At 43.6% G+C, this 27,986-nt stretch overlaps 1 protein-coding gene across 4 annotated transcripts; it reads right to left on the bottom strand.

Annotated features, from left to right (window-relative positions):
• Positions 1-1,804: 1,804 nt before the first annotated feature.
• On the bottom strand, positions 1,805-23,441 carry CRK (CRK proto-oncogene, adaptor protein). 4 transcript variants are annotated; one of them, XM_081029158.1, is made up of 4 exons: positions 23,058-23,437; positions 15,935-16,018; positions 14,345-14,880; positions 1,805-4,401 (listed from the first exon to the last, which is right to left on the bottom strand). In XM_081029158.1, exons 1-4 carry the CDS (start codon positions 23,296-23,298, stop codon positions 4,264-4,266), a joined length of 999 nt encoding a protein of 332 aa, XP_080885284.1. In that variant the 5' UTR covers positions 23,299-23,437; the 3' UTR covers positions 1,805-4,263. The 4 variants fall into 4 exon arrangements, with proteins under 4 accessions (XP_080885284.1, XP_080885286.1, XP_080885287.1 ...); XM_081029160.1 differs by having other exon boundaries at positions 14,515-14,880; XM_081029161.1 differs by lacking the exon at positions 15,935-16,018 and having other exon boundaries at positions 14,515-14,880; positions 23,058-23,441.
• Positions 23,442-27,986: the final 4,545 nt, after the last annotated feature.

Raw genomic sequence — 27,986 nt, 5'->3', positions numbered from 1 at the left:
ATAAATAATTACAAAACGTAAGTGAGGGTTAAGGTTGCTGTCACCCCACTGTGGGTATTTCTGGACACTGTGGCAACACCAGCCAAGGCAGCCAAGACTGTGTTAGAGTCTCCAGCTACAAAGGGCTCAGGGGAACCCACAGTCAGGCTGGAAGCCTAGGAGAGAGGCAGCAGTCAGCATAGGAACCTAAACAAATGGAAGAGCAACTATAGGAAGATCAGTCCTGCATTCCACAAAATGCTAGGGTAGCCCAGAAGTAGTTAACAAGCAGTTACTATACCCTCATATAGTAGCAAATTCATTTGCACTCTCAGAATAGACTTTCCCAGCATCAAGGAGAAAGGAGGAACCTGGCTGGCTCCTCACTTCAGGGCTACACGTTCCTAGTTTCCTTGCTGGTACTCAGAACCCTGAAGCCTATGTACCCCAACAACTTGAAATAGGCCAGAAACTCCATGAAGTTTCTCCCAAAGGGAATAGAGGGAGGCTTTGAAAGTCAACCTCCACATGTCTAATACACAACTATTCTTTCCCAGAAAGCTAAAATGTCCAAAATTTACCCCACTTGAAGTAAAAAGACAGAAAAATTCTGTCCACGTCAGTTTACCTTTGAACTTTTAGTCAATACTTGAGTGCACCCTTTCTGGGATTCAAAGCAGGTCTAAAATCTAAGAAAATCAGGCCAACCACAGAAATATTGGAAGCAGCCCCTTGACAAAAGCCAGTCTGGCCGTTCATTTATTTCTGCTGGCTTTCGTCCTGTATCCCTAGAGGACCCTCAAACACTGCTCTTTTTGAACTTCACTTCTTGATGGTTAGTTCTTTTTAGCTCCCCACCTTATCTCCCCATTTCTTTTTTCGCAGGATACGTGTGGCAGCAGAGTTCCAAATTCTTATCCTCCTCCTGTTAAACTTAGAACTATTTTCATGTTTTCTTCTACAGAGGGAGCCTCTTCTCTCTTCATTATCTGTAGGAGGAATAGAACTTAATCTGAAGATCGGAGTCACAAAATGTAAGAGCTGGTATGAGTACTCCAGGCTATGTAAAGGAACCCCCCACTCAAAATGTTCATATTAAAACAAGATTTGGGCAGTTTATTCTTTGACCAAAAAGTTGAAACATATTTAAATCACCTTGAGATTAAGCTTGTGTATGCCAAAGCTGGCTCCTTTTGGAGTAGGTTCCTTTATTTAACTCTGAATTGTTACTGCTATGTCCACATAGCAATAACTAGATGTATTTTGGGCCCAAGGCAGAATACAGTGCACGTAACTGGCAAAGACTATTCTTGACATCTTAAAACTTCAGCATCCACACAACACAAAACTATAGCATATAATGTCAATTTTAAATATATATATTCACACACTGTTGTGTGTCTATAATTACCTACCCTGAAAATGTGCTACTTAAATAAAAAAGGAGCTATCTGACTATCTCCACGAACATTCTAGAAATCTACTGTGTAACACGCAAACTTCTCATCTGCCCGACAAAGCCCTCTGCCACATCCTTGTTTGCTTTACACCCACACAGAACCATTTCTGGACAAGTATGATGTTCTCTGTCCCTGCATTCCAGATTTCCAATCATTCTATAATCATTCTTATATTCCCTTCAAATCAATATTTTGTGACTTCTGGAGACCTTTTAAATATCACCAATGATCAATCCCAGCTTTAATGAGTACCCACAGAGTATTTATCACGTACACACCTCTTATTTTTCCATAAGCATGAAAGATTTAGCTCTTTTGTGAAAAATATTCAAAGATTACTTTCTTCAAAAGATCACCAAGCCAAACATTTGGCCATATTTTTATTTACTACATATACTATAAACATATACAATACATGCTACAAAAAAACATTTTTTAAAAAAATTTAACTGTCAAGAAAGTGTATAGTGTTATAATACAATGGCACATGTTCATATTTTATTTCAAATTGGTTTGCTTATCACTCATTTCAAACCATTAATAGTGAAATGTTACTTAAGGATAATTAAAAATTATCTATTTGCATTATTAACAATAAACAATTCCAACAAATTAATAAGAATTAACCATGTCAAATATTAGTATCCAAAAAATGGGCTTTTGCAGAAATGATTATATAAAATATAGCAGCCAATCTGCTCTGTGACAATGTACATATGCAGTTGAATAGAATTCTAGCATCTGCTTTTGGAAGATACTTTGAAAAAGTCCTTTGATTTCTTAAGGTTCAACAACTGCCACACCCTGCCAAACCCAACCCAACAGTTCATATAATGGCTTTGGACAACCCATCATAGAGAGGTTCTTATGATTCGGGTAGAGTTGCATGTTCTACTAATATTACACATGATGAAAAGAGGCATTACAAGCCATTATCAAAGTCAAAGGCAAAAGAAAATACAAACATTCAAATCAGTTGTGACAAGGTTTTTCTACAAATACTTTAGATGTCGTATTTTCAGGAAAACAAGATTTAACGTGTATTCAGGTTTTACAGTATCTATGCGCTAACTGAAAATTTAGCAGAGTAGTCAGATGGAAGTAAGTCTAGCGTTGAGATTTTGTTCATTCAACATTACTGAGCACCCACTATGTGCACAGCACTGTGCTAACATTGAAAAAGTCGAGTATTAAAGTCTTTATCAAGCATACCTTAGTGTGAGGTAAAAATATATTAAATTAGCGTCAACTTATTAGTTTGCTTGTGGTAACGTATGTGATCCTGTGCCAGCTGGCTTCCCCGTGCCATGAGCTTCTGCATGCCTCTCGTGCACTCACACGAACATCTGCAAACCGACTGTGCCAGACCTTGCGCTACTCACTGGGATACCATGATTTTGGTGTATGTCAAATAATACAAATTAATCATTACCTATGCAAAACAATTAGAAAGACACGTTACTTTTCTAAAATGAGGCCCATACAAGGTGTTTCTATTGGTCATACCACACCGTAAACCAATTAGTGCCTTCCTAGATTGGGAACTAACTTTTAAAGTTTCATGTTGTAGTCTAAATAGCCTAGATCATTTTTGGTCTCAGAAGTCTATTCTTTGGAGCACCTGACCCCATATAAACCATTCCATACTTAACAGGATTTGCAAACTAAACTTGAACATAGAAAGAGCCAAAAACGAAGGCGATTTATGATGTAATGTACTTCAAGCACTATGATGGCCATGTGAAATGAATAATACGTAAGTAATTCATGATTGGTTCAAACATTTTTCAAAGCGCGAACCCTGCCCCCAAAGTCACATAATTTTAACTTGACTATTACACAAGTTGCACATAAAGCAAAGGGCAGAATTTGGCCCCACAACCTTCTATGGAATATTCTAAGTGATTGGTCCTTCCACTCCAAGTAGAAGCTAAGAATTCCAAAGAGTCCCCTAATAGGATACTGGCACTCAGGAGAAATGGCCCTGCTTAAATCCCATTAATCAGGAGTCTAGAGCAGCGTGAGCCTACAATGACCCCTTGAGGGAAGGCAGAGAGCTGGGAGTTTGGCTGTTCACTCAGTGAAACCAATACTGGCTTAAAGCTATGCACTGAATAAAGTGCTCTGCATATCCTGCTTGTCATCTGGAATGAAAATAAACACTTTTCTGGAGAATTAACCTATTTGTAGGTTTGGGGGAAAAGAATGACAAGGGTTCAAAGAATCCTAAGAAAAAGTATGAAGCATCGACTAGGAAGGAAGACAAATGCTTCTAGTAGTGTCCTCAGAAATCTCAGGATTTGAACTGTCAGAATGAGTCATACGCTGTCATGTTCTATAAATGAAAAAGCAATCCCACTGGGTACTATTCACACGGTACATGATTACTTCATGGGGGTGGAAGGGAACAGTCTATTGCCATTTGACAGGATGGATTCAGAGTGAAAACAAAACCATCGACTAAATCAGGGTAAGCAGCGTTCAGCACTCCTCTCCTGTCCGTCAGCATTCCACAGGTTGACGTGCACTGCCTGAGAGGAAGAAGGCATGATAACTGTCCCTTCTGGGACACCCAGGCATGGTGGCTACCACCTAAAATTGCCAATTCAGAAGTTAACACACAAGCCCTCCAGTTTCGTACCCTGAACGTGATGAATGAGACTAGGGATGCAGTAGTTTTCAGTCTAAAAAAGATCACAGGTAACAGAACACTTCAACTAAACTGTTTCGACATCTGTAAGAAAACTGTATAGATGGCAATTGGAAAAAAAAAAGAGAGAGAGATTGTTCCCATCTGTCAGCAATACTGTTTGTTGAGCTATACTCAGCTGAAGTCCTCATCGGGATTCTGTTGATCCAGCAGACGGATATGTGTGAATGGGAAGTGACCTCGTTTGCCATTACACTCCCCTTCCCACTGACCACTGATATTAATCTTCGTAACCTTTACCAGCTCACCGACCTGCAGGAGGAGAATAAGGAGAGCACTTTATTTCCAGTTATGAATGCAAGCTGAAAAACTCCATTCTATGGTTAGGCATGATTACCCACATGATTGCTTTAGGGCTGACATTACAGAAATGGCAAATTTGTTGCCTCCCAAGCCCCAGCCACTTGTTAATGCAGGCAGAAGGAAGAAGTGATTTTAGCAGTGCAGAAACACACACAGTACAGAAAATAAAAAGGATCCTAGAAAATGATACTTTTTGGAAATCCTAAGTGTCTTTTCATGAGCAATCCCAGCTAGAGTAAGCTACTATTCTTTTTCTTTGTACCCACTACCCTTAGCTTCCTGCCTACCCCCCAGGCCCTGGCCAAGGGGAAGGAGTCCCCGACTCCCCCACCCCAAAACGGCACACAGCAGCAGCACAATTCCCCCGTCCACTCTCACACATATATCCTGGCCTGCTACTGCTTATAGAGCAGAAGGAAATCACAGGAAGCATACTCCATTTGATCCCAGAAAATGAAGTGTTCTCATCACCTTCCTACCAAGGCAAGGCTTTTCCCACTTGGACAGGTATAGGTCAAAACTCCAAACTCCACTGGCTCCATGCAAAGCCCACCTTCTTCAGCAACTTCCACTTGGCAGGACCCTGCCTGCCTGCCCCTCAACCCCCACCCCACATGTACTGACAGGCTTTGCTGCTCTTTGAATGCCACTAACACCCATTCATTAATAACAGGAGAAATCAGGGGCGGCCGGTTAGCTCAGCTGGTTAGAGCGCGGGGCTCTTAACAAGGTTGCCGGTTCGATCCCCACATGGACAAGTGTGAGCTGGGCCCTCCACAACTAGACTGAAACAACTACTGGACTTGGAGCTGATGGGTCCTGGAAAAATACACTTAAATAAAAGTTTAAAAAAAATAATAGGAGAAATCATGTTTTTGCTTCTCTTATAAAAAGCTTCCTGTTGCAACATCAAATATAAAGTTTCAACAATCTAGGATATACCTCTATCCTGCTATGAAACTTAAGATAAGGTCAATCTGGTGAATGGATTCACCCTGTGGCAAAATAGTAAACAATATTTTGTGTAATATTTGTTTGGAGATAAGGCCCCAGATGTCACTGGACTAAAGAACTTATGACTATCCTTTTATTATCAACATCTGAGTTCTGAGCAGACAAGTGGTTTCTAAACATAACTGTTCATTTGATTTTTTTTTTTTTTTTTTTTTTTGAGAGCCCACTGGCCCATGTGGGAATCGAACCGGCAGCCTTCGGAGTTACGAGCATGGAGCTCTAACCGCCTGAGCCACCGGGCCGGCCCCTCATTTGATTTTTAGTAATTACTATTTATTTAACTTTCATAAAGTACTGTAGAGGGTACTTTAAATTTTTTCCTAATCATCATAATAACCCTGGTAGGACAGGAATTGTTTTCATTTTACAGAAGAGAAAACTGAGATTCAGAGCAATTAGATATACCTGAGGTCACCCAGGCAGTGGCAGGGTTGGGATTTGAGCCCAGAAGTTATCTGACTCCAAAGCCAATTTATGCTCTTCTTACTATACAGGAACTTTCAAATTATTCTCCCAGGGTCCTAAGAATGTCTGTAGGCCAACTACTGGCCAAAGCCAACTCAAATCTAGGCCCAGGGCCTTCTCTAAAAGCACCTTGATCTCACTCAGAAGAAAAAGCTTGCCTACTGGCCTGTAACTTCCTAAAGAACTATCCGGAAACCACACAGGCCTACAGCGGGGGTGAGAGGGTGCTGAGAAAAGGAAACAGAAGCCAGGGAATATTGCAGAGAAGGGATAAGATACAAGGGTGAGAAGCAGCAGTCTGCCAATACTGTAAAGACTAAGGCTGACGATGCAACGACAGGAAAGGGAAGGATGACACTGCCCCTCCTTGCACACAGGTCCCATCCCAACAGGCTGCCAGTACCAGGGTTCTGTTTATTTCCAGCAATATTCCAGCTCACAGTTCCTGACAACTGAGCGGGCCGATTATGACAGGTGAAGATTTTCATACAGTCTTTGGGGAGAGGAAGACCAGTAAGTATATCAAGAGAAAATTTCCTGCCAGCACAATCCGTCTGAAAGATTTCCTCCTATATCCCCGATTCTGGTTCTCGGGCTTTATCTCATCCGTTCCCTCCTTTCTAAAACTCCTGCAGTGTTGCAAGAAGCTAACTTTGTAGCATCAGCTCGTTAACATTCGAATATTCTTTAGTGAGTTTTCCTTGTGTCTCACCTGTTCGCTAACCTTGACTCCTCACCCTTCTCTCCCCCCGCCCTCACGTTACCAGAATTAATGCCCCTTGCGGCTAGCCCCTTTGCTATATTAAGGTCAATCATTTCAAGTGCAGCACTTCTTTCGCCTATTTTTAGTATTTATTTGTACTGTCTGTTAAAATACTCACGTGGTACGAAATGCTATTCTGGTAGCTGGACCCAGAATAACATAAGTCCCCCACCTTAAGAAAAATAAAAATGTTTGAGGGGATGTGTATGCTCAGGTCAAAAATCTAAATTGCCACTCATGTTAAGTTCCCCTCCAGATGGGGACCGAGGGGCCAATTTCTTTTAAGCAGCTGGTGTGACAATATCCCAGCTAACATGTCTGTCATGTCCCAGCTAACAGCTGTCATGTATGAATCCATAATTTTCTTGATATTAAAAACACAAAAGATATGAGGGAACATTCTGGAGTGCTGGAAATGTTCTATGCTTCCATCTATGTGGTTACGGCACGGGTGTGCATGCATGTAAATTCTGAGCTGTACACTTGAGTACCTTTTACCAAATGGTTTCAAATCTAAATAAAAAGGTGTCAAGAAAGGATGTTTGCTACATTTTATCTAGCTTTTCTAGGTGTTTTGTAGAAAATGGTTCTTCAAGATACATCCTGAAGCCCGCCATTCTGCTTGACATTTTACTGCTTGATATCAAAATCTCAGTTTAAACACCTCTTTTCTCTCCATGTTATACTGTCTTTGATTCTTAAGAATTCAAAGTGCCATCTCAATCGCATCCCACAGAGCTCTAAGAATTGAAAGGCAGGCTGAAATGTAGACCAGCCCAACCCCTTGCTGTTATCAGTAGCTCAGAACCACACCAGCTTCTCCACAAGCAGGACAAAACCTGCGGATCTGCCCTCAGACCTTCTTCTTTCAGAGTTCGAGGGGCGTAATCGTAGGGGTTCATATCAGGTAAGATGTGATTAAGGGGAGGAATTCTGTACAAATTAAATTAGACCTTTGGGGACAACATCAGAGCCATCTGTAACGGACACACTCTCTTGGTTTTACTCCACAGGGAGGGCTCGGGAGTAACACATCGTATTCTGGAATCCAAAATCTTTTCTTTCTTTCTTTCTTTCTTTCTTTTTTTTTTTACAGTTGATTAGGTTCTTGGCAGCGAGGTCCAAACACCAGGCCGTGAAAAAAGAGGCTATGCCATGACTCTGAAACGATTCTAATTTTTAAATGGATAAAAGAAAAACGTAAGCAGTTAACTGGGCTACTTAACCTGCCCAAAGTGGCCTTGAAGTACAAATTATTCAAGGAAGACTTTATAAATACCTTAAATAACCCTTTGTACCCTACGGAGTCTCTCCTAAAATACTGAAAGCACATGGGGACTCCTGGGGTCAAAAACAGACAAGTCCCCAAGGCAACATGGCTCTTCCGAAGGCCTAGCGCTTCAACAGTTTTTAAGAAAGGGTGGCTGTCAGTCCTGGGGGTTGGGGTGGGGGCAGTATAGGAGGGGATGGGGCAGTCTAAGAAAAGACTGCTACACTAAGCACGGTTCTTTCCCTCAGTCAGAAACACCACACGTTTCTGAATGCGGGCTCCTCCTCCTGTTAGGCAACAAATCACTAAAGCAGAATTCGCCAAGGCCAGACCAGGGAGGATCCCGGGAACGCATGGGTTTGAAGCTTGGTGTACAATTTCAAAGACAAAGAAAGCAAAACTGAATACTTGCCCCAGAAATGTTACAATCTTAAGATACAAAGTAATGTACATACTCATCACTAAGTGCAGTGATAACCTTAATTCCAACACTACTGATTTCGAAATTCAGGGTATAGATGGAAACGAAAAAATCCTCATCTGCATACCAACGAACAAGACCTTACACAAGACAGGAAGCACTACACAGCAGTTAACTTTTCTGGGATGCAGACCTTGCAAAAGAGATAGTAAGGAGTCTTTCACCACTGAGGTACTGCTCTCGTGCCCAGGTCCTCAGCCTCCCAACCCTAGACCTTAGGAGCAAGTCTGTAAGGAATTCCTGTGTCATCTGTAAAGAGGACCGAATGTGGTTACCTCACTTTCTTCATTCCCAGGGAACCCCATGAACACTGCTTGCTTCCCTAGCTCTGGGTAGTTCCCAAGGTAAAAGCACCATCTGGTACAGATGTAGCCAAATCTAGAAATGGTCCAGAGCAAAAGGTTACCCCGCTGATCTTCACCAGTGAGTACCAGTGGTAACAAGGAAGAAAATGGAACCCAAATGGCAGATTTTGTGGTCTTCACTAAACAGGAGACATCAGGGAACTGTGTGACCTCTTTTGCTGGTGTTAACCCCAGGTGACTGCTTTTCTCCTTTATGTCTCTACTATATAACAGGAAAAGCATTAACAACTGCCAGCATTCCCTTGATCCAGGCTTGCTGCAGGATTCTAGTGAGCAGGAAATTCATATAAACAAAGCCAGGGGAAAACATGTACAGAGATGGAATACAGGGAGGGGCCTTGTCTTCACACATTTTCAAGCACACCAAGTACACATTTGGTAAATATTTCAAGATTTAGCTGAAGGAGAAAAAAAGATAGGGATTAGCAAACTAAGGCCCCTGAGCCAAATTCGGCTTGCTGCCTGTTTTTGTAAATAGTTTTATTGGAACAGAGCAGGCTCATTTGTTGTTTTGTCTATGGCTGCTTTCTTGCTACAATGGCAGAGTTGAGTGATTGTGACAGAGACCCTAAGGCCCTTTACTGGAAAGTTTGCAGACTCCTGATCTAAGGAATGGGTATTTATTCTAGTATTTAGGACCCGTCTACAGTCTTTCATATCAATGGAAACAACTGAGGACAATTCAGCCTTAAGATTCACTTGCCTCAGAGATGGACTAAAATGGGCATACGTTGTACTAGTGAAAACGTGCACCTCTTTGAGATTTAACTGTTAGGCTTCCAGATAAAAAGCAGCAGCCACCCACCAAATCCTGAAAGACAGATCTCTCCCTGGTTCTAGTCCGAATCAGAAAAGTTCTTTGCTAGCTCAACAACTGACAATGCCTAAAACCACGTTCCCTAGCCCCTTGGTGACAAGTAGGGAAGTGACTATATACAGTCGGTATTTTAACGAAACATAATTTTCTAAAATCTAACTCCATTAACTAGACCTGAGGTTCCCAAATTGTGCAGCATCAGAGACACTGTGGCAAACTCACAGGGGTGCCACAAAATATTTTAAATTGTTGATGGAAACACAGCAAACTTGACATCTGTTATGCCATGTGAACTACTAGCTCTAGGCAGTTAACAATTTTGATATTAGCTCACACTACACTTTTCAACGATGTCATATCTTTGCAAAGCTTGGTTCTGGCAAGTGCAATGATAAAAAACAAGTACCTCGTGAAGATAAGTGTGGAACAGGAAATGAGGGTGGCTGTGTTCAATATGACCCTAAGGTTTGAGAAACTTCAGTGTCTAACATCTCATTAGTTACATAATTGCAGTTACTTAAGATTAAAATTAAAATAGTTTCCTTTCAATTATGTTTGTTTTTTTCAAAGGGGTACTAAGTTATTAGGATATAAACATTTAAGTTGTTTGACCCTACCTACTTAATAAATGGAAGTGTTAGGTATTTCTTTTGGCCGGAGGCACTGTGAAATAGTCCTGAGACATACGGGTGCTATGACCCAAGCAAGTTTGGAACCTCTGGACTACACTGCTGTGGGCGATAGTGAGTTCCCCCAAAGTACAGATACTCAAACAGGTGTTTAAAAATCACCTGTGAAGGGGCGGCTGGATGGCTCAGTTGGTTAGAGCGCAAGCTCTTAACAAGGTTGCCAGTTCAACTCCCGCCTGGGACGGTGGGCGGCGCCCCCTGCAATTAAGACTGAAAATGGGCAACTGGACTTAGAGCTGAGCTGCGCCTCTACAACTAGATTGAAGGACTGATGGGTCCTAGAAAAACACACTGTTTCCCAATATTCCCCAATAATAACTTTTTTTAAAAAAAGGAAAGAAACGGTGATAATAAATGTAAAAAAAAAAAAATCACCTGTGAAGATACCAGAGGGCCTGCCTTCAACGTCTGAGAGGCTGGATTAGCCGTTTTCAAAGCCTCTTCCCATTGAGATTCTATGTTATGAAATGATGTGCAAATAGGATGGAAGGGAGAGTAGACACTTGTCTCAATGAACAATACAGACATCTAGACCTACAATTCCTGAAAAAGACAGACTGGACACACTAAGGACATGCCACTCATGTTTTTATACCTTCCAATCTCATTTTTACTCTGTTAACTAAGAGAAAATTGGGGTCTTTTAGTCTTATTTTCCATATACAGGCCAAAAGGTCTTAACAATTTCAGTTCACGTGGGGAGATGTGGAGTTGATGTAATCAGCGCTAGTCACAATCAGGAACCCAAAGCACTTTACACCTTCCTTATCTGTGCCCTGAAGGCCCAAACCTAAGAACACAGGAAATGCTCCTTGGTTACTCTGAAGTCTTATCATTTATCAAGGGCAAAAGGCCCGGATGAATCAGAGAATGAATGCAAGTTACATGATTACTACATTCAAAGATAATATGACTGTTCTGGACAGTCTGTAGAGGCATAAAATAAACTTTAACACCTGCAATTTACAAGATAAGATTCATCACTATTCTAGCTTCCAAGGAACCGTGAGACAAAAATCTAAGATCAAAATCTTAGCTCAAATCTAAGATGAAAAAAATGAAAGATGCCTCTGCACTATTCTAGTGTTATCTCCAGTATTTCTCCTTCAAAACACTCCGCGTATCTGCACTTGCTTAAAATCTGCCTTCACCCGAAGCTCCAGGATGGAACAGACAGCGTCTGGCTGGTTCAGTTATAGTCCCCAGAACACGAGTGACTGACTGACCCCCAGAACTACAGGTACACAGAAGGATATCCCTACTTTGGTTGTTCACTAGAATTAATCCCTTCTTTCCACAGCCTTTATCCCTGCTAGAGAAATGTGGTGTGTAGAAAAAGAGTGAATATCTAGTAAGTTCTATTCTAGTCGAAGACTCTGGTCACAGCAAATATACCATGCATGAAAACATTCACCTGTACCTAGGAGAGGGCAGGTGGTTCTTGAGCACTGTTTTTTAAATTTATTTTTTATAGTACAGAAACCCTTTCTTTAAAAAACATCTTTGAGAGACCCCAATATATAATACAGTTAAAATAGAGTTGCTTTGATTAAGCAAGAGCGGGAACCAAGAAACTTGTATCCACAGCTTCCCTCTCTCCCCTGGCACCTCTTGGGAACACTTGGGACAGTGAGAAGCGGTCTAAAGACTGCTGCTCTAATATATTATCTCTTAGGTCCTGCCCAATCTAAAACACAATGGTTCTATTATATGTCAACTATAATTTAAGAAAAAAAGAAACCCTCCAGAAAAATATACACACATACACACACACACACATAACATGCTATGATTCTAATTAATCAATTTCAAGCGTAAAACTCCACTAAAATGTACCTAGCTTATCTACAGATCTGGATTTATAGTGGGTCAATATAGCAAAGACATTTTTCTTTTTAAACCAGAATGCAGAGGTCAGAAAGCCCGAGTCTCCTAATCTTTTCTTCCAGCCTCATCTCAACAGGGACAGGCATCAACTCCCATAAAAAATCAGAAAGAGGAAAGGAGAACTGTACCTCCCTGCACAGACAGTACCATGAGCACATGCTATCAGTGAAACCACCTAAAACCTGTGTTGAGCGCAGCAGCACTGTTATAAAACAAAAAGAATCACCACTGAGTATGGGGATGGTAGAAAAGGCATCAAGGTAGACAGTAAGAGTTCATCATATCTCCACCTCCGACCAGCTTAAACAATCCATTTAATCTGTGTAAACATCAGTTTTTTCCATATAATGAAGAGGGTATCTAAGGTCCTTTCCAGCTATAGAACTCTATGACGCTAAACTAACACCACGTTTTTAATCACATAAGGTGTTTTTTAAAGCTGTTATTTGGGGTATTTGTTCTAACTTGAAGAGGCCATTTTTAGCAATCAACCTATGTGGCTCAAAACCAATATCCAAACAAAACAAGGAAACCTACTAAAATCATAAAATTATTTTCTATTTAAATCTTTATTTCACAAAATTTGTTTCACAGCAGGGAGAGCACCTCAACCATTTGAGCACTAAAGCCTCTAATCAAGGCAGGCATCATTAAAAATCATTCTCTCCAAGAAAGGAAATGCAAATGGAAGCAAAATTAATGTGTAACTATTCTGTACCGGAAGTTAGCTGGCTTGTTGCATGAATGCTATTGTCACACTCCAGCCCAGTGCTAACAAGGTCTGCAACAAATGTCAAGAGTCACATCTGTCACACACACAGCACCATGTTGGATGTTGCCATCATCTGAACTCAAATGAAAACACGAGGCTAGAAAATTGCCTTCCTTATCCTCCAAACTCTAAGTGGGGAAAAAATGTAGACAACGTACATTTCATTTCTCATCAAAGCATGGACACAATACGTTCAAGTCACAACATAATCTCAAAAAATACACACCTTAAAAACACATTTTCCAGTCAAACCTGTAAAACTCAACTAACCCTCCTTTGCAGCCACTGTCCAGAATGTAAAAGAAAAATTTCAAATCCAGTAATATCAGCGACTGATTCAAATAAATTCTAGCTGATTCTGTGGGCTAACAGTCTCACTTAGACAGAGGGCAGCTCTTACTCCCTCAGTGTATGAACATGACCAAAGGAAACAAAATGTAGAGATTTCAGTTTACAAGAAAACACTTGTGCCCCTTCTCTGCTAATCTGTGCTCACAAAATTTCAGCCTGTGCTATGAAAGCTACTTGCTTACATTCCAGTTATCCTATCAGTAGGCTCTGAAAGATGGGATAGCCTGCCACTTCAGTACAAGCTCACAGAAAGGGAGAGAGGGAGTAGGTAAGACACAAAGCTATGAGTGCTAAAGAGAGGAATAAAGGAATAAACACAATGCAATTGTTGACCAGAGGAGATGGGCTACCAAGGATAACAGTTTACCAATAAAAGGCAATAAATAACTTATTCCTCAGGAGAAACTGGCTTCTCGCCTGCAAAATGCAGTAAGCAACAAAGACCAAGTAAACCTACTGCTGCTTGGAATTCATACTTTTGGACATGTACCTCTTCACACCTGTCCTATGCTTTACTGTTCTCTCCAATTCTTACTTGATGAACACAATCAATTAATCAGTGGTAAGGAACCCCATCCCCCTCAACTAAACACATTGTATTTTTGTGGGAAAATTCCATTTAAGCGCTTTGATAAGAGACCACTTATTATATTCAAATCTGTGTGAGCCCACCTTATTTTAGACAATGATAAACAGAAAGAAAGAAACAGATTAGAATGGAGATGAGAACAAATATTTCAGGTTAATTTCCGTGATGTTATTAAAGTAGTCAAGGTGTGTTTAGTAATCAATCAGAACATTCAGTTATACAATTTTAAGCTTACTCATTTCAAAATAGGTTTTCTATACAAAAGAGAAAACCCAACATTAAAAGCCAAAATCAGTACTTAATGATTCAACATCTACAGCATGATCACAGTGCTGGTGATTTTGTTCAGCATCCCTACAAAGCTCTAAGAGGTCTGAGAGGGAGACCCTGTAGCACATCTCTTCTTTCTACAGTTTGCACATTATGTACCTCCAAAGCCAAGGCTGTCTTGTCGTAGGCATTAGGGACTCGCTTCTGGATTACCCTGGCATAAATGGGCCCATTCTGGAGGTTAGGGAGCGGAGTGTTGACGCTGGGTTGGGCATAGGGCCCAGGCTCCGGCCCACCCAGTGGCTGTGGGTGGGAACCCTCCTGGTTACCTCCAATCACAGCCGATACTGAGGCGGAGGCAGGTCTATACTTCTCCACGTAAGGGACTGGAATCATCCCCCTCTTGCCTTCGCTGTCCTCTGCATTCCACCACTGCTCTTCAGGCTTATCCCGGATTTTCAGGATGTCTCCTTTCTTAAAGGGAAGATCTTCTTCATCATTCCCATTAAAGTCAAAGAGGGCTCGCACATATTCTGTCTCCTCCTGCCTGAGAATCACTCCACTACCCTGCCTGGATCGGGAAACTGGTTCTATCAACGTTGTAGTGTCCAAGTAGTGTATTTTGTAGAATTCCAGTAAAGCAGGCAATGAATCAAACTCTTGATCTCCTATTCGGAGTCTGGAGGAGCTCACCCCTGGAAAAAAAGAGCAGGATATTATTTAAATATGTGTTACACTGGAGATAAAAGGCAGATGTTAAGCACTTCCCATATACATCTAGTCAATATTTAATCAGGAACAAAAGCTGTTTAGAAAAAAAATAATCTCTTCTTCTAATAGTAAACTGAAATATTCTGAAGTTGAAACGTTCCCTGGGAAGAAAGATGCCCATCACCACTGCAGCAGAGAAGGAACAGAAGGCCACCAGGCCACCTCTCAGGACAGGCTCTCAATCTGGATCAAAGCCAGAGAGAGCATCATGGAGACCTTTTATTCAATCTCCCAAAATGTTCTTTTGCTATCTGATTTACATAGTAACATAAGTTTCAAGGTTTTGTTGCAATCTTCTTTTCAACCTCAGCATCTGTATGTAGCAAGCTCTCCTTTTTTATAGGTCCCTGCAACTATTACAGAAAGAGGTGTGGAGAATTTGGTATCTGCCATGTTTCCCCGAAAATAAGACCTAGCCAGACAATCAGCTCTAATGCATCTTTTGGAGCAAAAACTAATATAAGACCTAGTCCTATTTTACTATAAGGCTGGGTCCAATATAAAATAATATAATAATACTGGGTCTTATATTAATTTTTGCTCCAAAAGACGCACTAGAGCTGACTGTCTGGCTAGGTCTTATTTTCAGGGAAACACGGTATCTACACTAGGCTCATACATTCTCTTTACATCTAGAATGCATAAATTCTAAAGAAGAATTTTAAGACTATCTTTTTTGTCTAGGATTTCTGATCTCAATTTCATTTCTGACAGAAAACAACAAAAAAAAGCTTCATTAGGCAAAAAAACCAAGGAGCCTAAACAGAGAAACTAAGAAGCTAACTGCTTAAACATCAATTCCAAAGGCCTTCATGTAAATAAAACATGGGAACTAGATTGTTCCCGTAGAAGCAAACAGGTCCTGAAAAAAGGTCAGCAAGGATGCTTGGGGGGGTGGGGGGCAAAGCTGTGTTCAAACCCTCAACCACTGGTGACACACTGAGGATCCGAGAGGCAGGACATACAAGGAATACTTACAATTCACATGGTGCCAAGATGTGTGTGGCCCTAGACTATACAACGGGCACAGCTCAGAATGTATTCCCGCTCTAGCCTGAGATTCTAGAATTAAAGGATAATAAATGAATGTGTATGAGTTCAAATAAGAAACAAAGTTTTCTAATGAGGAATACACACCTTTAACTTGCACTCTGCTAAGCACCCAAACCATCAAATCATCTTCATTGGATGTTTTTTAACTTTTGGTTTCCTGATAAGCAATAAATAGCTCTACAGAAAATTGGTTTTGGCAGAATTTATTTTTTTAATCAACCTTATCCCTGCCATAGGATACATTCTTAGCACTCTGAGTGATAAATTCCAGATTTTACTCTATATGCCTATTATGTGTGCATGTATGTGTACATACGGGGATGCCAAAAACTGTACACACATTTTAAGAGATGTTATCTATGCTCAAGCAGTAGTTCGCCGTAATCAGAAGTGTCTGGACGCTGATGGTAACCACTCTGACACCTCATGTAACTGCAGAAGTCAGACGTGACTTGTATTCAGCTTTTGTTATCAGTATATACTGAGTATTACAATTTTAATAGTTTTCCTTTCTTAAAATGTGTGTACATGTTTTTGGCACATAATATAACATAATAATACCAGGTCTTTTATCAATTTTTGCTCCAAAAGATGCATTAGAGCTGATGGTCCGGCTAGGTCTTATTTTCGGGGCAACACGGTACTTAGCACTGCCTGGCCGAGATAGTCTCTTGGACAGAGTGGTAGGGGGTGCCCTCTCACCAGTGGAATGCCCATGGCTTAGGAAATGGTCCTGATAACAACATGCCGATATCCAACAGCCAAATGGTTTCACCAGTCACCCTATGGGACAGTGGCTGGCAGACAGTAAGTGCTCAGTAAGTGTTAGATATTATTCTTAATGAATATAAGTGAAACGAGGGAAAAGGTTTAAATGAAAATCTGTTCCCAGCTTTGAGAAGCTCACAGCATAGCTGGGATACAGAATGGTTGGTGAGCAAGAAGCAAAACAGCATGTCTTAAGACATCATTTCCCCAGTGGCTTTCACTTTCAACTGAATATGTGTTCTTACAAACCGGCAACAACAAACCCTGCTCTCAGATACAATGAAATCACAATGAAGAGCAGCTCTGACCATCCCTAAACATTTGCAAGGTACCTTTCACTCTTAAGATAAAAGGCAACCACTCTGTCATCCATTTTTACAGTTCCTCCATTACTGTACTAGCCCAAGTGAAATGCATTTTTTGTTTGTTTTTCTTTTTTTTGCGGTAGAGAGGAGGCAGGGTTTAGAAGAACAAGTAAGACCACTAAGTCAAGTCCCCTACAAAGATCAGTGTGAAAGTTCTCAAAACTGGCAGCTCATCTGCCATAATGGAAGCTGGGCCGGCCCGGTGGCTCAGGCGGTTGGAGCTCCATGCTCCTAACTCCAAAGGCTGCCGGTTCGATTCCCACATGGGCCAGTGGGCTCTCAACCACAAGGTTGCCGGTTCAACTCCTCGAGTTCCACAAGGGATGGTGGGTTCCGCTCCCTGCAACTAAGACTAAACACGGCACCTTGAGCTGAGCTGTCGCTGAGCTCCCGGATGGCTCAGTTGGTTGGAGCGCATCCTCTCAACCACAGGTTGCCAGTTCGACTCCTCGACTCCCTCAAGGGATGGTGGGCTGTGCCCCCTGCAACTAGCAATGGCAACTGGACCTGGAGCTGAGCTACGTCCTCCACAACTACAACTGAAAGGACAACAACTTGAAGCTGAACGGCACCCTCCACAACTAAGATTGAAAGGACAACAACGTGACTTGGAAAAAAGTCCTGGAAGTAAACACTGTTGCCCAATAAAGTCCTGTTAAAAAAAAAAAAAAAGGTAGGAAGCTGTTGGTTCAATACAGTTCTTGTTCAAATGATCCACGGTGGGAAATGGGCCCACTATGACATTTTCCCCCCGCTTGGCAATCTCAGAAATACAAGTCACAGAAATACAAGCTAAACACCAAGGGAAATTGCTGACATTACCTATAAATTCTTTTTCTATTCTAACGACACCATAATAATTCCACAGTGGAACACCTGTTTTTGTGTACTGCTGAAGCAGTTAGATGTATGGGGCAGTCAAACTTTGTTGATCCAAACTCCAGAATAAGGGAAGGGAGGGAAACAGAACATACATAAGTCACAGATAAGCCTAAATCTCACCACAACTATGTATTCCGGCTCCTTTTCCCTAGTTCATCTCCTTCCAACCACAAACAGCCAAAGGCAGGAAATAGAAGGGCGGGAAAGGAAGGCGACACAGTCAGTCAGTCTAGAGGACAGAACTGACAGGGTTCTCATCGCTGGGACTTGGAAAACCTCACTGACTTGCTGTACATCAAACGTGTACTGGATTCTGGACATGCAGTTATGAAGTAAACACATTCAGAAATCAAAATCAACACTAGTAGCTACTGTTTTCGTTTCTGTATATGATCAACTTACTCCTTTTAAGCATTTTAGCCCTCGGGTTTACTATAATACATCAGTTTTTACAACACTGCTCCCTGCAAGTTTTAAGAACACCCAAGAGCTCTGTGGGCTGAAACAGGCTGGGTCACTTCTGGCATGAGTACCATCACAGAGGTGCTACCATCAGCCTTCCCTTGATCTCACAGCACCTCCTTTTTCCCTTCCTCTTTCCTTACTTCCCATTCCCTCGCCTTGGCCTACAGTATTTTACAGAGATTGCTTAGGTAAACACTGCCCACTACCTGTCCATTACAAAGGTCTAAAAAGGCCACTGACTTCCATTTGTGAAGGTTTCCTAAAGAGGCATCAAAATATACGGTCTCCTAAGCAAACAGAACTTTCTACAAAGGATAGACGTCAGCACGTACTTTGCAGATTCAGACAGGCTGGGTTTGATGAATTCTGGGTCTGTCGTTTACTAGCTGTATGAGCTGTTATTTACCATCTCATAGGGCCAAATACTTATCTAATAAAGTTCCTAAAAGTAGCCAGTATATTATAGGTGCTCAAAAAAGGGGAAATTTAGCTTAATATGCCCCCAACCTCTGAATTCTTTTAGAAATTTTCAGTTTATCCCCAAATCCAAAGTCCGCTGCACTGTTTCCCAGAAAAGATTCCACAGAATCTCAAGATGCTTCTCAAAAAGTTCTGTGGTCAAGTAAGTTTGAAAAACCTAGTATCCAATACTTGCCTCTCTTGGAGGGTCATTCATAGTAAAGGCTTAGAGAAGTCCTGCAACAAATGAACCTACGTGCTTTTACCCTGGAATCCTTTTTTTGGTGTAAAAGCTACAAGTTACTCACTTCTGAAGAACTTCTCCAGAATCATGGAATAGAGGGATACTCTGATATTGAGGAGTAAAACATGAAGACCAGGTTTAAGAACTGCAAAGATGAGATAAACAAATGAAACACAGATGTTGAAGGAGGCTCTGCGTTGAGGGGGTAACAGCAGGCTCCATCCTATTTCCATGTACTGGCTCCAAGGTCCTTTCACACTTCTTGATGCACCCGACCCCTCTCCACCCCAACACTTACTCCTTAAGACATGCTGTTTTACCAGTGCTCACAAATCCACACCATGTGACCCTCTCAACGCTGAGAACAGTTTTCCATTTTGTTTCAACTCCCTCCCAACCTCACAGTTATGTTCGTAAGATTAATATATTACTTACTGAGTACTTACTATATGCCAGCCCCATTCCTAAGCATTTAATACACTAAAACTCATTTAATCCTCCCAAAAACCCTATGAGGTCAGTATTACTATTTTCCCTCTCTCGCAGATGAGCAACTGAGGCAGAGAGATTAAAGAACCAGCCCAAAGTTACATTAAATGTCAGGTCAGTAAGACTAAAACCCAAGTTCAAGAGATCAAGCTTGTAACTATCCTCCCAACTCACAATTCAGTTTTGTCGATTATTTACTGGTTAAAGTCTAGTAACACTTCATTGTTCCGAAAGAAAGAAACTAGTGGATCAATGATTGCAAAGCCTTCACAAGAGGTACACCTGGAAGTCCGACCTGACCAAGCCCTGCCCTATGGCTCTGGGGCACAGCCAGGGCACTCCCAGTCTATGGGAGTATCCATAGTTGAACACCTAAGAAAAATTAGAAATAGGTACACTATAAAGTTGAGAATTGGGGGGCGACCCAGCGGCTCAGGCGGTTAGAGCTCCATGCTCCTAACTCCGAAGGCTGCCAGTTCGATTCCCACATGGGCCAGTGGGCTCTCAACCACAAGGTTGCCAGTTCAACTTGAGTCCTGCAAGGGATGGTGGGCAGCGCCCCCTGCAACTAAGACTGAACACAGCACCTTGAGCCGAGCTGCAGCTGAGCTCCCAGATGGCTCAGTTGAGGGATGGTGGGCTGCGCCCCCTGCAACTAGCAACAGCAACTGGACCTGGAGCTGAGCTGCGCCCTCCACAACTAAAACTAAGACGACAACAACTTGACTTGGATAAAAGGCCTGGAAGTACACACTGTTCCCCAATCAAGTCCTGTTCCCCTTCCCCAATAAAATCTTAAAAAAAAAAAAAAAAAAGAATTTAAAAAAAAGTTGAGAATTCCTGGTCAATTTTATCCCTAAGCCTCTAAAAACCATATCTAAGCCATGCCATACACATTCTACCTAGGTATTATACCCACAAAATACATTATATTACCCTAAGCAAAAAAGCTCCCATTTCCCATATTTACTTTCCCAAATAAGGAGGAGTTTAAAAGGCTCTTCATAATTGATTTTACACAGATGTGTACTATCTGAACACCAAAGCCAGTTTCTTCTTGCCATCCTTTTCTTTTGGTCCTCAGGCAGAACCTGGGACCCCAGTACAGAGACAAATATGTTGAGTCCTCTATGTACAACACTGCTGGGATCTCAAAAGTAAACGGCTTTGACAGAAAGGAATACAGTGTAATAGTGTCAGCTCTCAGGTCAGAATTCCCAGGTTCGAATTCTGGCTCAATATTTACAAGTTGTGTGACCAAGCAATTGACTGATTCTCAGTTTCCTCATCTATAAAGTGGAAATATTTTAATAAATGGAGATCACAGGACATTCCTCACTAGATTGTTACAGATTAGTAAATGAGGTAAGGCACATAAAGTGCTCGGCCAAGTATGCAGCATAGAACAGCCAGTCAATAAATGTTAGCTATTAATATTGAATATGCCTTTCTGAAATTCAAGAAATTCCTGTGTGGTTTCAAAGGAAAAAGAGCTTGATGGGGGAGGGTGAGAAAAAAGATTAAGTAGCCTTTATAAAGAGAGCAACCGAACCAACTGCCCTACATGTAAAACAGGGTACATGGCAGAAAGAATCACCACAACGCCCATGAACTTTCCACACCCCATCGACAAACTTTGGCAATCTTTACCTTCTCTCTTGGGCCAAGGATCTGAACTCCTCTATGTTATGAAAAGGTGGAACTCAGTATCAAGCACTGAGATATAAAATTATAATGCCAAGGTGTGGAGAGAGCTCAAACTAAGAAACCTGCCTGCCGCCATTTCCAAATTTTGCAACCAATAAAACACATACACAAACAAGGTTGAAAATTGAGTTTCAGTGACAATTTGCCATCAAATCACTGCACTGTAACAAAGAACCCCTAGATACCATGCATGTGGTAAAAAGTTGAATATAGCTGGTATAGGGCAAATATGTTACATCAATATTTCCATCTCATGTTATAACGCTATTAAACCAACCAGACTGAGAAAGACCTAGGATAATTTGTGTACTTAAAGATCCCACTCTCTTTAAACTTGGTATGTGTTAAAAACTAACAGACTGACAATCCTTTCTCCCCATTTCTGGCCAGAGTGAATAAATCTAAATTAAGATGATCCTAAAAGGGTAAGTCTGCAAAGCCCGGCACAGGAGTGTTCTAATTTACTTGAGACTGGCTTGGATCTCAGCTGGTCAAGAGGAAAGTGCTTCAATTTGGGAACAGTGAGACGGTACAAGGACTCCTCTTGGTGCTGTTAACACAGATAATGGTCACCTCAGAATTACTCTGTCCCTCCCAAAGCGCAAGTACTAAGTGCATACACTTCCCTAATATTCCCCCAACAACTCCAATGGCAGGGGTAAGACAGTCACATCTCATGGATCCTTGGCAAGGAAGACTCTGTGCTGATCATTTAAATTCTCAGAGCGTCTGTCCAGCAAGGTCTGTTCCCAATATCTAGAAAGACTCAGATCACAGCCCCAACTGACTGGGCAAGAGGAGGCCCTCTTCCTGTACAAGTACAAGACTGACAATGTTTAAGTCCCAGGAAAAATGAAGTGCCATTCACTTTCAGAGAAGGGATTGTTGCCATTGGCTTATTTCTGGTTTATTTCATGGGGGGCGAAAAAAACAAATCTTTCCCCCACTAAACACTGAGAAATAGGGCCCCCTAACTGCGGAGGGCAGGCTTCTGCACACTGAGCTCTCCTGGGTGCAGTCAGCCAGGCACCCACTCACTCTGGGCTGGCCATACAGGGCCGTCTATCACCGAGGCACTGAGCTCACCACCTTCGTCCTCCGCGAGGGGAGAGGACCGTAAAAATCTTTTGGAAAGATGCCCAAGAAAGGAAAAAGCGGAGCGGTTTCCTGAAGGGTGTCTCCATCCCTCCAGGCCAGTATGTGGTGACTTCCTACCCGAGGCCACCAGGGGAGCACAGCCAAACCCGGCTTCCCAGCATGGCAGGAAATGTTTCGAGCCTAAAAAGCCACTTGTAGGATTATCGGATTCATTCTGGGCACCGCGGCCAAGTGATGCCCCCGCAGTGCCAGCACTGCCCTCAGCTCTTTGTCCCCACGTTGCCGGGCCCTGCCCTCGTGCCCGGCCCAGGCGCTAGCCCCACCCTGGGGCCGAAGCAGTTCCCCTTCCCCCGGGCCGTCCTTCCAAGTCACACCCAGAGGCCCGGGTCAGCGGCTCCGCCTCCCCCACACTCCCGCCGCTCCGTGGGAACCAGCCGCCCCCTGCCACGACCACACCAGCCCTCTGTCCACGTCCTTCGTGGGGATCCGCTCGCGAGGAGCGGCCGGCCAGGCTGGGGAGTTCCACGGCCCTCACCCCCGCCCGGGGCCTCCCGTCCTGTCCGTCCCTCACCGGGCGGAGGCTGGGCGGGCGACGGGGGCACCGATGCGCGCGGGCCGCTGCTGTTGATGATGTAGTGGGAGACGCGCGAGTTCTCGGACACGCTGAGCACATAGTCCCCGGGGCTGGTGCTCGAGTCCCGCACCAGGAACACCCCGTGCCGCTGGCCCTGCAACAGCGCCACTGCCTCCTGCCGGCTCAGCCGCCCCCAGTACCAGCTACTCCGCTCCTCCGAGTCGAAGTTGCCCGCCATGGCTGCCTCCGTGCCTACACGCTGGGCCGCCGCCGCGCGCGCCCCTCCAGCCCCGGCGCCCGCCGCCCAGCGGACCGGCTCAGGTCTCAGCTTCACAGCAGCGCCCGAAATGGCGGCGGCGGCCGCGGGCCTTCCCCACCGGAAATGACGTGCTCCCTGCCCTCGGGAGGATGCCGGGAAAGGGACCTCCGCCCGCCATTGGGAGAAGGGCAAGGGACGGCTCGCGCGCGTACTGCGCATGCGGTCTCATGGGCGTCGCCCCCTGGCGGGGACCGGGACTGCAGAGGATGGAGAGGCGGAGTCCAGGCCAGTGGGGTTGGGCCTCAACCAGCCATCCACTGAAGTTTGTATCTGCTGTTGGCTACTCGATTCTTCGCCCCACCAGGCTTCAAGTTACTGGAATGCCCAGGACTTCAAGGCAGCGACTCCGAGACAGAATTGGAACAGAAAAGATGATATGGACCCACGGCCTCAGCTACCTGAGACGGTCTTTTTCTGACGGCTCCTCCAGCTTCTCCCTCCCCAGGCTACCTAAAGCTCTTGTTTTCATTGAGTCATTCAGCAAACGGTTATTGAGACATTTGCCCTGTGGGTACAAAGGTGATCAAGGCTGAGTCCTACCCTCACCAAATTCACCAGTTGAGGAACCAGGAAACAGTCAATGACAAAGGAATGCCAAATGCTATGATCGGGAACAGACAGAGTTCTAAGAACGCAGAGCAGGGCCCCCTAATCCAATCTGTAGAGAGATCCAAGAGGGCTTCCCAGAGGAGGTGGCATGACCTGAATATTGAATGACAAGGGGGAAGGGCATTCAAGACAAAGGGAACAGAGTATGCCAAGCCAGGTAGAAGTATGAAATTGTTATCTCCATTGAGGCTCTCAAGTCATCCGATCAGATTCTTCTAAACCCTAATTTTGGCCGTGAGTGTCCTCTACTCTCCCTGCCATCATGAACATCTCTGTCTCTACATTCCATATCTATGTCTATATTCCTGTGAACAGCTTGCTCATTGGTGCTCACAGCTGCGAGTGTTCTCTTCCTAAATCACAACTCTGAGTCTGTTGTTACCCTATGTAAAACTTTTAACACTCTCCAGGTGTTAAAACTCCCAGTTTAGCTCACAGCATAAAACGGGGCCACAGTCTCAATTGCTCTTCCATGAACCTTGTGTTACTTCTTTCTGGATTGACCTTCCACTCCTTTTGGGATCTCAAACTCAAATGCCCTCCTTTCCTGACCACCACATCACTCCCTCTCTGCATGGCAGCACTATGTTTCTATTATATTATCTCCATTACAGTTCTTACCCAGTGTACTGTAATCTTTCATTTACACGTCTGTCTGTGTTCCATGCTAGAGTTCTTTGAAGGCCAAGCATCCCCGTAAAAGTTACATAATAGTGGCCAACATTTATTCAGGAAATACTACCTGCCGGACATAATGCTGCCTTTATGAGGATCATCTCATTTAATCCTCTCAACAACCTCATGGGTTGGTATTTTACAACTATCCTCATTTTACAGATGAAGCTGAGAGAGGTTAAGTAACTTGTCCAAAGACACACAGCTGCTGAATGGGGAGCTGAGATTCAAATCCTGGAAGAGAGATATGGTCACTTTGCTATATCCTCAGACGTCTGAGATAGGAACGGTGGGGGTGGCAGGAAGGGAGAGGATGGTGGAAATAGACATTAAAAAAAAAAATTAGTCAGCCCTGAAGTTATGGTCTTACATGAATAACGCACTTCTTCTGGACACACGTCACACACCCTTGGTCCTGCCCTGGGAAGGGGAGGGGAGCAAGGGCACCTTCCCTGTTGTGGATGACTCATCATGACCCTGGCTTAGTCACAGCAGGTCACTACAAGCCAGCAGCAGAAGCAATCCAGTGTGAATTCTGGCCCTCTGGGAAAGAGAAGTGCCTGCTCTTCATTTCCCCAGGATGGCCAGGCTTTGAGGCAGGACCTTACCCAGAGACTACCTGTGAGGTTCCGAAGCCATCCTCTAAGCCCCTTCCCTAGGATACATGGGTATGATGGGGAAAAATACTTTAAAAGACAAAAGAGGGGTGGCCGGTTAGCTCAGTTGGTTAGAGCATGGTGCTAACAACACCAAGGTTGCTGGTTTGATCCCCACATGGACCATTGTGAGCTGCACCCTCCTTAAAAAAAAAAAAAAAAATACAAAGAAGAAAGAGGAAGAAGAGAGAGGCAGAGAGAAAGAGGAAGGAATGAAGGAATGAAAGAAGAAAGGAAGGACAAATCATAACTGAGCTGGAAAATAAGAAATGAGATTGACAAGGAGGGGAGCCGCAGCCCCAAGCAGCTACTCAGTGTATTCTTCCTTGGAGAACAGAGAATCTACTAATTCAGAGGTCAATAAGGTAGGGGCAGGAGTGGCCTTGGGACAAGAAAAAGGCAGGCCCACGCTGCTCCTCCCTTCTTTCTCTTCTCCTCCTCTGCCCTTCATACATCAGGATTTCCAGCAATAATGGCACCTTTTACCCACCCCCCCCCAATAAGCCTGAGACCTGCCCTACAAAGAATGTGATCTTCTTGCTTAGGAAGGACTCCTGGTGTTGGGGGGTGTGGGAGGATGGGGAAAGTACCCGAAGGAGAAACAGAGATGAAAAGGGGGGGAAAGGGAAGGCTGCCCTATTCAAGAGAAAAACGCACCAAAATCCTCCATTCCCAATCCTCCTAACCAAAGAAAGACATTCCCTATTTTAACAATGGAGGAGCAGGAAATCAACAACCTGCTTGCCTGCCTGCTCTGTGTTACCTAAAGTGACCAGAGCTGCCTCATTCACCTGTGCAGGCAGGTTATGCACTGCCCAACTCCAGGGTGCTACATAAATGGGACCGTCTGGAACTGGGCTATTCATACCCACTTTTTCTTTTAAAAAAGGCAAGCAGAAAGATTATTTGTATCAAGATAACAAAAATTATTATTCAGAGGGGAAAACTGACAGTATCCCTTTCCAAAGTGCGTGAGAAAAAGAGAGAATAGTAGGTTAGTGTGTGTGGACAAAGTTTGTATTAGTGGGAAAATACACTTCTGCCCTGTTCTCATTTACATATGGGCGGTGGGGGGAGACAAAGGAGACAGAGACATTTCCAAGTCGCTGCTGGAGTTTGTAGACTATGAAAAAGGATGTGCCCCACCCCCAGTGGGTAGCCCTTAGTTGTGCCAAGACGAGAACCGGTCTTAACATGTGCAAAGATAAGATCTGGAGGCAGACACCAGGGAAAAGCTCGGGGGAGAAATGTGAGAGGACTCCGAGGAAAGTCTAGAGGAGGAGAATGTGCTGGGAACCAAGGCAGGGGGCCAGACCTTCCCGGAAAGGTCAGTGAGATGTTCCCAATGCATCCTGTACGACACTGAGAATGAGTTGTCTGCTTGGCTGCAACGTAAACCCCCCTCCTTGCCCCCATCCTTCAGGAGAGCTGCTCACACAGAAGCCTTTTGCAGGGAGGAATCCAGGAGCAGGTGCCAAGTTCCTTGACTCAGTCCTCAAGGAACTGAGAAAATCGAGACCATCTGAAAGAGGTGAGATGTAAATGCACCTATGTTCTCTCCCTGTCTCCTCACCCTGCTCATTCCTCTCCAGGCCCTTCGGACCTTCTTCCTCTTTCTTTAACAAGCTGCCATGCTTTGCCCTTGCTGTTCCCTCTGCTGGAAATCCCCAGTCACCAGCTTCAGGTCCCTGTTCCAGTGTTGCCCCCTCACGCAGGCCTTCCATCTCCAGTCCATTTGAAACTGCAAACTGTACACACAACTCTCCCTCTCTCCCTTCTCTGCTTTATTTATTTTCCAAGCACTTATCTCGCTCTAACCCATTGTTTGTTTTACGTATTTGTTTTATGTATTGTCCTCTCTTCCCTTCTAGAATATAAGCTCCATAAAAGCAGAGATTTCGTTCTTTTTTTGTTCTTGCGATATCCCATGTATCGAGGCTATCTCAGAGAGCCCGGCACACTAAGTAAATGTTGGTTGAGTGAGGGAATGAATGAATAAATGGAGAGTCGGGTGGAGGCTCTTGTCTACAGTCAAAATTCGCATCCTACATTTGGCAGCTCTCTTGGAGGGCAGTGTACTTCCTGCAGTCTGTGAGCTGGGGGTGCCAGCCAGTCTTGGGTAACCTCTCAAAAGGCCAGGGTCGTCGTTGCATCTGGCTTTGTCTGTGACATCGCTCCCCCATGCATACCAACTGGCTAGCGAAAGGAATGTTCCAGTTGTCAAGCTGGTAATTGCACCTAACACGGTATTTATCTTATCTGTTGGCTTCTTGGAGTCACTGTTACTACTGATAGAGTGGGCATGTTGTGGTGCTTTCACTTTTCTGTAAATTTGATTTTGGGAGAGGTGTCAGAATCTAGGTGTGCTCACAGGACTTTGTTAAGCCCACGCTGTGGTATCTCGTTCATTGAGAACGGCTGCCCTAGGTGATGAATCTAAACTCAGCAGGTGACCTGAGCTCAAATGAAACATTTTCTTGCCATTAAGGCCTGCCATTCCTTCTGCTTGCAACGCCCCTCGTGCTTGGGAAAACTCTTAGCCATCTGCTGATGAGTCCTATGGTGGCAGCTTGCACCACTTATGCCCTTTCTTCTGGAGACAACACTGATTTTCTTTTGAGAAGTCATCTGCTGCCATTCTTGGTCCCTGCGGTGAGGTGTCATTCA

This window comes from Rhinolophus hipposideros, assembly GCF_964194185.1.
Source record: "Rhinolophus hipposideros genome assembly, chromosome: 20".
NCBI classification, from domain to species: Eukaryota; Metazoa; Chordata; class Mammalia; order Chiroptera; family Rhinolophidae; genus Rhinolophus; species Rhinolophus hipposideros.
The sequence above is the reverse complement of the archived record's forward strand: the minus strand, read 5'-3'. Positions and strand labels throughout refer to the sequence as shown.

Bases quoted from the DNA above. Each gene is read 5' to 3' on its own strand.
- CRK (XM_081029158.1), bottom strand. From the start codon at position 23,298: ATGGCGGGCAACTTCGACTCGGAGGAGCGGAGTAGCTGGTACTGGGGG. The intron at 14,881-15,934 runs GTAAGTATTCCT...CTTTTTTTCCAG, and splicing joins ATCTTGGCACCATGTGAATT to GGGTGAGCTCCTCCAGACTC. The intron at 4,402-14,344 runs GTACATAATGTG...CTCCTCCTGCAG, and splicing joins AGACAGCCTTGGCTTTGGAG to GTCGGTGAGCTGGTAAAGGT.